Genomic DNA, 9,082 nt, shown 5'->3' on the forward strand with positions numbered 1-9,082 from the left:
CCCGGCTGGTCAGCAACTGCCCCTGCCCCAGCCCCAGCCCCATTCCCTCACTCACCGCAAGGGCCTTGACCTGCCCCACCCCCGAGACTTACCAGCTGGACACAGCTCTTCAAGCTAAAGAGCTGCATCTCAAAAATTGGATCAGTACTGGCCAACATGCCTCCTTAAGATTCGGCTATCAGCACCAGCCCCAAAAATCTATCAGTGCACCCCTACTCAAAACTGTGACCCTCATTGTCATGTTGGACAGCGGAGAGGCACTCTGAGTCCATGGAGTAGGGCTATCGCTACCAAGCAGCAGAGAGCATCACATCTGCCATTAGTAAAAAACAAACAAACCCCAAAACAAGAAAACCCCCAAACCCAAAATAGACAGCTGGCAAAAAACTCCCAAATGATTCTCCTAATGAATGTTACTCAGGTGGATGTATCCAATATGTATAAAATGGAACAAACGTGATATGGTAGGACCCAAATACTTCACAAGGATAGGTCCCCAATTCAGCTCTGATGAGGGTTTGTGAAGTAACATGGTATACAGAGTCACAGCAAACAGCCACGCAGAACTCCTGAGGGGCTCCAGCTATTTTCAGAGGCTTTTAATTTCAAAGGGCACTGCTCCTTCAATCATCTGTGCAAGACTGTGGATGAGCTACGGGCGAGTGGAGGAGAGGCACCCTCAAGTAAAGGTTGCAGCAAACAGCTATGAATTAAATGGGTTGCAAACCTCCCAGATACAAATGACTGGGTGCAAAATGCAACACACCAACTTTGTTGAACATCCACATCACACTTCATGCTGGGAATAGTAATTTTTGCAGCCCATACCACTACCTTAAATAGGAGATGCATTACAAAAGTTGAGAGCCTCGTCATTTTGCCCATGCCTTGGCCACTCCTGACATACAGAGTAGGCAGCAACTTGACTCATTCCTCAAAAACGGGCAAAAAGACTCCTAGTTCCTCCCTTCTTCAGACAGAATGTGACGACTGTCAGTATCAAGAGGCCAGTGATGCACTTAAATAATGGGCCAAGAAACAGAGCTGAACCAAACCCAGGATAATTGTGTCATACATTCTGGCCATGTGACAAGTGTGGATGCCACCGTGATGTGCCAATCAGACTATGCTTCTATTAGCTCACAGAAATAACATCACAGATTTAACATCACCTAAGATCACGCATCACTCTCCAGATGGAGACAGGCTCTGCCTCACCAACAACTGTCTCAATCCTGCTTCACTTAGGAAATATCTGGTTTGCGGCTCAAACAGGCAGTGGCCAGTTTACTCCTTTCTTATATGGACTCTTTACTAATTAATTCAGATTTCAGACTTCCCCAGAGAGCAGATGCAGCCAGAAAGACTGCTTTCTACTTCATTATATAGAGTTGATGCTGCTGCTTTTAACCTAAAGAAAATTCATGGGTGAAGGGGGGGTCTTTAATCCTGGGAGATCCAGCTAGGCTCAACGCAAGGAAATTTCCCAAAGGGACAAACGGACACATGCCAATTTCACTTCTTCCCATGCCTCACCTCAGCTAGGCGCAGGCTGCTCCAAAAGTAAGAACACAGAGTTCTCAACGGGATTCTGTCCTCTGACACAAGTTCCACAGGCTCACACTAGCCTCTTTACATGCAATACCTACCTATGAAGGATTCCAGCTCTATGGATGCAGCTCACTGCTGATGCAATCTGAAACAGGTACCACAGCACCATCTGCAGAGGGAGGAACAAAAATTGTATGCGAGACCGCAGAACAAACACCACTGTCCTTGAAAGCTAAAGCATGAGGACCTAAAGACAGCAGGAAAACCACTGGCCGGATGTTCTTTGAGAGAGACATCTTTATCAGCCCCTAAGAGAGGGTGGGGATCTGTTACAATAGGGAACCTACACAAAATCATTTGATCAAATAAATGTCAAGACACTGATCGGTACCACAGTAATCAGTAACTTGGCAGCTAATAGGGAAATCCAGGATGGGGGTGTCTTATGAATTTTTAACTTGGACCATGTAAGCCTTTCCATGTTCCATAAAGGCCTTAGGTTCTGTATGTGAATAGGTAAGTGTGAGGATCTTAGAATACCGTGGGAGGTGGATGGAATGAGTGTGGATAACTGATGGGAAGTGAAATAGAGTAACAAAGAATAGGCATTTTCCTGGACTATGGCAAGACAAGCTCCTAATGCCAACAAAAAATTAGTCATACTTGGAGAAGACCCTGTAAAAGGCCAAGAAATAAGAAGAGCAATAACCAGAATAGAAAGCAGAAGGGGTGATTTAAGTGAGGTTCTCAAAGCCTCTCCTTTCATTATTCCTCCCTAGTTCATTATTTAGAGATATCCACAGCCTGAACGAAAGTCTTTCTGATGCTACATAACTGCTTTAGACATCTAAGAGGCAGAGCTACAGCACAAAAAATACCCATAGAGACTCTTGACTATGGTAGAGGAATACCAATGCTATGGAAATTAGTTAAGGTATCAATACTTAAGATAATGGGGCATGTTTGACAGCACTAAGCCCCGCCCCACCACTCTCCTCAAACAGTCTAAATTACCTCTTCTTCAAACAGCTGGTCTTTCTGCCTCAGGATCTTATCATAGAGGTTCCCTCCTGTAATTAAAAGTGAAAGAGAAAAGCACAACCTGGTTAATGGGGGTAATTACCCTGCTAGTGTAGTTGGGAAACCCACTGGATGCCTGAAGCCTCTATAAAGGAAACTGCTTTCCCTCTGTGCCCTTCACTCAGACTCTGCAGGAGCTTGCAAAACAAAGTTCTCCTCCAAAATACACCCTTCTTCCCTCTAAAAATAGACTGGATATGTCAAAAGCCAGATAGGGAATGTTTTTTTGAGCACTAGCTTCAAACTGTTCTAAGAGGTGCCTCTGAATGAAATGACAGCACTCCCTTAACCCTTTACCTCCCAGCATTTTCTGGAACAGGCAGACCTTTCTACCTTGCACAAGAAAACAGACAAGATTCCCCTGCACAAGAACCTCAAAACAAAAATTACAGCCACTTCAGAGAGCAGCAGTAATTGCAGCCCCATCCTCCCAAATCAAGCCTGTCCCACTTGCATCCAGCCTTCTACTTCTATGATCATCAAGTGTCCTGATGAAGGACAAATTGACGTGACACTGGCAATCCAACTAGAACAGCTTTCTTCATCAATAGTCACCATCAGCCTCTGCATGCTGCTTAGCAATCCCAGTGAAGAAAGCTGAAGCACAAGAAGAGATACAAGAAATCATGAACAAAGTAGCCTGCAGCACCCAGTGAGCAAGAGCAGTCTCCCAAACAGACCAGCACCTTCCCAGCAAGTGGCAAATCTCTAATCTCATCCTTCTACCATCTCAGTCCTCCACGACCATGTCCTCATGTCCCAAGGTTATTAGGGTCAATAGAATGGAAGGGACCCAGTAGGCTGCCTTTCCATTCCCAGAGGTAGAGAGCAGGATATTTCCTACAGATTCAGTTTGTCTTGATATCAGGAGTGCATCAGAAGCTCGGTGAACAACTGTTCACTAGGGCACCCCTGGGGAAGACCAGAACCAATGGGTACAAACTCCTGGAAGGCTGCTTCAGGCTTAATACCACAAAAAACTCCTTCATAGTCAGGTGTCCAGACTATGGAATAAACTCCCTCCAGAGGTGCAATCACCTATCTCGGAGGTTTTCAAGAGGAGACCCTCACTGGGGTCATCCAATCCAAGTTGCCTTCCTGCTAGAGCAGGGGGGATGGACCCAGTGATCTACAAGGTCCCTTCCAGCCCCTAATGATCTATGAATTTATGAAAACCTATATGGATATGTCCACAGAGGTTCTTCACTTCCCTTGAGAAGACGTCCTGGTATTAAGAGTCCCATTTTTCCCCAGTTATACCCTGCAATGCTCTGGACAGCTTCTCTCCCAGCCATGTTCACATTTTTAGATTATTTTAAACAATTTTTCCTACTCCTGAGTAAGTCAAGACAAGCTATTAATCTCTAGCTCTTCTTTTCCAAAAATAAGCCTTCCAGCCCTTACCCATAATCATCTCCAGTGCAATCTCAACAAACATTCATAAGGAAACAAATCACTTCCTTATTTATATGATGCCTCTGTGCACATGCAGGTCAAAAACCATGCTAGCTTTTTTTGCATCACATCAAGTTTACGGTTGGCTTGTTCACCACTATCAGACCAAACTCTCTCTTCCGTGCTCTTTCTTCAGTGATTATTTCTGCCTATAAAGTATGGGTCAAAGTATTTTCCACATATTATTATTAACTGGCACTCTTCCAGGAAGAATCTGGCTTTTCTGCTATTGATATGCGGCCATACAATGTCTTTATACTGAAGCTTTCCCATCCATAAAAGGGAGAAAATAATCATTTAAAAGGTGTTATAAAGAAAACAGGTATCCTTCATGTGCTTTTTTGTCCGTGTTTTATTTCCACAAATTATTTATCATTTCTAAGAGATATTAGATTAAATTTTCAGACAAGACTGTGTTAGAGTGAAATGTGACTGAAATAATACAAGTATCAAAACACATCTATATCCTAAGCCACATTCTCAGCTCCTCAACCCCACTGTGTACGCTAACCTGCTGGGCCTGAAGATCCCGGGCTATTGTAGTTGAAATACTTTTCTCTTCCTATGCCAGATAGTTCAAATAAAGTTGGAGAGTCCCCAAAAAAACAACCATTGAGAGTGTGTGAACGAATGTATGCAACTGAATTGACAGATACAGTCCTTCTCCATCCCCTCCAATCAATTTACGCTGGCCCCAAATAGAGACTCTAATGGTTTCCTTCTCTTATGCTGGACTCCAGCCTACCTCAAAACAAAGTGCAGCAGACCCAAGGGGCTGGAAAGGCCTGGCCATCCTTGCCTGCCTTCTACCAAAGATTCTTGTGCAGGTGCCTCCCTCTGCCAGTAACACCTTAGATGGAGTCCTCACCCTCTCCACAATGGCAGTATGAGGGAATTCTACCAGAGAATGCAGTAAATTCTGATTAATTTGCCCACAGATTAATTCACTGCTGTGGTTTAATTTGCTGCTGTTCCGCTCTCTGCCAGCTTCCCTCCCCATCAGTTATCAATTCCTGGTTATTGGTCACTGCTGGATAATTTGCCATTATTTGCAACCCTTTGGAGTGGCATATTAATCAGTGTTTACTATAATGATCTACTGGTGCAACAGGACTGAAGCTCTTTGCTGGACTGGTCGCACTCTCTCTATATAAACACACACACACACAACACACACACACAGGTTGTAGTGCTCCTTGCTCTAAGACATGGAGATAGTAGCTCTACATACATACCTTCCTCCTCCCATTAGCTGGAGCTGGGCTACACATAACAGTGGGATTTTCCCACTTCCCTGTCCCCAACTGGAATCAGTCTCTCTGCAGACTTGGGAGACTATCATTGCATAGAACTATACCCGATTCAAGTTTGAAAGATTCTCATTACAACCATAATGGCTGGAAGCATTTCTCTCCGAAATGGCAGAGACTACAGAAGCTGATGGCACTGACCAGTAGAAGTTCCTACTTGGCCTGGACAAGTGGATTTTCATGCTGTGGTTCTAACTATCAAATGAAAGGAGTCTTGAAAAAGACATGATTTTTTTTCTGACTACAATCCTAAAATAAAGCCACAACCTGAACAACCCATCTTTCCCTGCTGCATCCTAGTTTATATGTATATGCAAAAGTGTGAAAGAGCTGTGTATTAGAAATACCCTGCTTATATTATTGTTTCATCTGGTCATGATGTTCCAGAAACTGGACAGCATCTGGAACACCGTGCACTGGGCACTTCTCTCTTTGGCATCTCCCAAACAGCCCAACATGAAGAGCTTTCAACCTGCTCTTTGCTAGCTGCGCTGCAGGGTTTGGCTCTATCCCTCTCCCCTCTAGAACAGCGTTTCCCAAACTTTTTCGCCTCACAGCACACTTATCTTAATAAAAAAGCACTGCGGCACACTAAAAAAAGCACATGGAGCAGGGTGGGGCAGAGGGTGGCACACAGCCAGCCGGACGCATTTTGGCCTAGAGCCATGCCCCCTGCCCGGCTGGAGCCACACTCCCCATCTGTCTGTGTCCGCAGCAGCAGCAGGTGGGGGTCACGGCTCCAGCCCAAAAGGCTGCAGCACATCTGGACATGCCTGACAGTACATGTCCTGCAGCACACTGGTTGGGAAATGCTGCTCTAGAAGATATACAAGAAATACACCTGACCTCCAGCAGCTTCTTGAGGAGGGCAACAGAAGTGCATGGCAGCCTCCCATTTGTAAGAGGGAATGAGAACCTCACCATTACAGTACTCCAGCTCGATCAGCAACGTGGTGTTATCCATGAAGTGATTGTAGTAGGCAATGATGTTGTCATGATGCAACAGAGCAAGGATAACAATTTCATTCAAAGCATCACGACGTTCCTTTTCTGACAGCCGGGTCAGATCCACCTCCTTCCAAACTACAAGCGAGTCATCCTGAAACACAAAAAATGACTTTTTAATTAAAATACATTGCTGGGAAGAGGAGAGAACAGCATGTGCCCTTACAGCAGGAAATTAAGTGTCCAAGAAAATACAGACTTTCTACTTTTTTTTTTATATATATATATACACATTACACACACACACACAGATTTCAAACAAAGATTCACCCCAAAATTAATTTTCAGCTTCTCTGCTCCTGAATAGTGACATGTAGCTGTTTTTTCAGCTGTCTGTTAACCACTCTTCTTCGAAAAAGAAAGTAGAGCCTTTGCAGAGGAAAGGTTTCTTGGGGTTGTTTCTGCCTTGAACAAATCCAAACACATTCTGCATTCAATAATACAAATTATTTGGTTCCACCCCCATGTAGAAAGAATGGCTGTCAGAACCTCTCAGCTTCCTCCCAGGAAAGACACATGGAATTACAGAGAATTTACCCTTGGAGAAGCTAAGGAATTAAATTGCCGAGCCACTAGATCAGTCTATCAACATTTGTGGTGAAGTCACTGCAAGCTCCCAACCATTCATGCCATAATACTCCAGCAAGGATTTCCTGAGGTAATATGTTTTACTGGACCAATGATGTAGTTGGGCTAGAGGTCAGATTAGCTTTCGAATGCAAGACATTCTTCCCTGTTTAATTCTAGCCCAACTACATTGGTGGGCCAATAAAAGAGATCACTAAGAAACCCTGGCCTCTCTCATAATTTCTAAACTATCATGGCTCCAACATCACTCTTACACTGCCCTAACACCTAGACATCTCCCTCAGCATGAAAGATGTGATAACACCACCTAGAGATTTTCATTCAATAACTGCCTTATGTTCTCTGCCAGCAGCAAAAATATACGTGTCAAAAAAAAAAAATCAGTGGAAGGATAGATGGTAGTGACAAAGGGTGGGGCGGGGGGAGTCAACACCAGCTATCCTAGTGGAGATTCACCCAGCTGGCTGGGCAGGTTAGGGGCAGCTCTGCAAGGTGCTCATGTGCCCTTCCTGGCCAGCAACAGCCACGAGCAAGATGCAGGGTCCTGTCCAGCAGGGGTTTCTCACCATCTCCCTCATGGTGGTACTCAGAAATGGAGCCCAAGCCCTTACCATCCCCAGCCACCAGCCTCAGCCCCGGCGAAGTCAAGGCCTCTGGCACGGGGGCCCGGACCACTCACGGAAGCTGGAGAAGCCACAAATGAGCCAGTTCGTGGGCAGGGGCTGTCCCCTCCCACACACACAGCCCGGCCTGGAGCCGGTGGGCGCGGGCAGGGCGCCCCGGGGAGCCTCCCGGGCGGGCACTGAGGGCCCAGGACTCTGCCTCAGCCCGCTCCGGCCCCGGCGCAGAGAAGGCTGCGGGAGCCGGCCCAGAGCCGTGCCGGACCCGGCGGTGCGGTGCGAGCGGCGCCCACCTCGGTGCGGCGGTAGAGCGTGGCCTCGCCGAAGGCGCCCCGGCCCAGCACGCGGATGGGCACGTAGTGCAGCTCCTCCTGCTCCGCGCCGCCGCCCCGCGCCCCGCCGCGCCCCGCCGGCCCCTCCCCATTGCCGCCGCCAAAGTCAGAGCTGACGGAGTCGCAATGCCGCTCATACTCGCCCAGCGACATCGCGCCCGGCCCGGCCCGTGGAGGGAGGGGGAGGGAGAGGGGGTCGGGCCCCTGAGCCCGAGGCTGAGGCCACCGCGCCCCGCCCTCAGCACGGCCCCGCGCAGCGACCCGGAACCGCTTCCCCCGCCCCGCCCCGGGGCCCGCGGGCTGGCGCCGCCGGCCGGGGGAGGGGCCGCGTCGTTGGCCTCACTCAGGCTGAGCACGGGCTGGGGGACGCGCTTTCTTCACACGGGGCAGCAGCTGCGGCGCCCACCCAGGCCTGCCCGAGAGGCAGCGGCAGCCTCGGCTCCTGCGGGACACGGGCAGGCGGCCCCGGAGCAGGCCGGAGGCTGCACGCGGCCGGACCCGGGCTGGCTCAGGGCCTGCCCGCGGCCAGGAAGCGGAGAGCGGGCGTCGGAGGAAGGCGGGAGCGCCGCGGGCTCCTCTCTCGCCACGAGCCTGTCCCGCTGGCTAAGGAAGCCGAGGGAGGGTGAAAGGAGGCGCTACTTTAGCTGGGGTTTAGGATATCACTGCCGGGGCTCTCCTTCTCTCAGCCCCGCGGACGAGGTGACTATCGCATGTTCTTTCATCTCCATTTTTTTCCAATAGCTTTTTAAAAGGCCTAGATGTGCTAAACTGTTACTCCCAAGTCAGGCAGAAGGTAGAACAGGGAGCACTTTAGACACTAACTGATTCAGAGAGCTTCCCGAGGCAACAACCCGCTTCCTCAAATGCAGTGAATGAATGGTCAGAAAGAAAGGGGGGGGGGGTCGCTGCTAAGAGAGGGAGGAAGTGAGATGTTGAGATCAATTAAGAGGAACAAAGTAGTTAATACCACTCATACAGCCTGCAGGGCAGCCTCCAACTGCCAAAGCCCCACTAGCTGCCCAGGGACACTGGACACCTACCTAATGCAGGTAATGAGATAAGAAGCTGCAGTCCCTGTTCAAGTTCTGCAGTGTCGCATTCAAATCCAACCCATCTGAAGCTGAAATTGAAGAACAAATCC

General features: G+C 48.3%; 1 protein-coding gene across 2 annotated transcripts in view; it reads right to left on the reverse strand.

Annotated features, from left to right (window-relative positions):
• The window catches only part of NEK9 (NIMA related kinase 9), a 34,455-nt gene extending 26,272 nt beyond the window's left edge, over positions 1-8,183 (reverse strand). Inside the window, exons 1-4 of one of the 2 annotated variants that reach the window (XM_019551816.1) lie at positions 7,903-8,181; positions 6,318-6,495; positions 2,566-2,621; positions 1,650-1,720 (exon numbers count right to left, since the gene is read on the reverse strand). In XM_019551816.1, coding sequence (XP_019407361.1) covers positions 1,650-1,720; positions 2,566-2,621; positions 6,318-6,495; positions 7,903-8,094 — 497 coding nt within the window. In that variant the 5' untranslated portion in view covers positions 8,095-8,181. Of the gene's footprint in view, positions 1-1,649; positions 1,721-2,565; positions 2,622-6,317; positions 6,496-7,902 lie in introns of both variants that reach the window. The other variant, XM_019551817.1, reaches the window with a different exon arrangement.
• Between the last annotated feature and the right edge of the window lie 899 nt (positions 8,184-9,082).

Source organism: Crocodylus porosus, unplaced genomic scaffold (assembly GCF_001723895.1).
Source record: "Crocodylus porosus isolate Cpor-Errol unplaced genomic scaffold, CroPor_comp1, whole genome shotgun sequence".
Classification (NCBI taxonomy): domain Eukaryota; kingdom Metazoa; phylum Chordata; order Crocodylia; family Crocodylidae; genus Crocodylus; species Crocodylus porosus.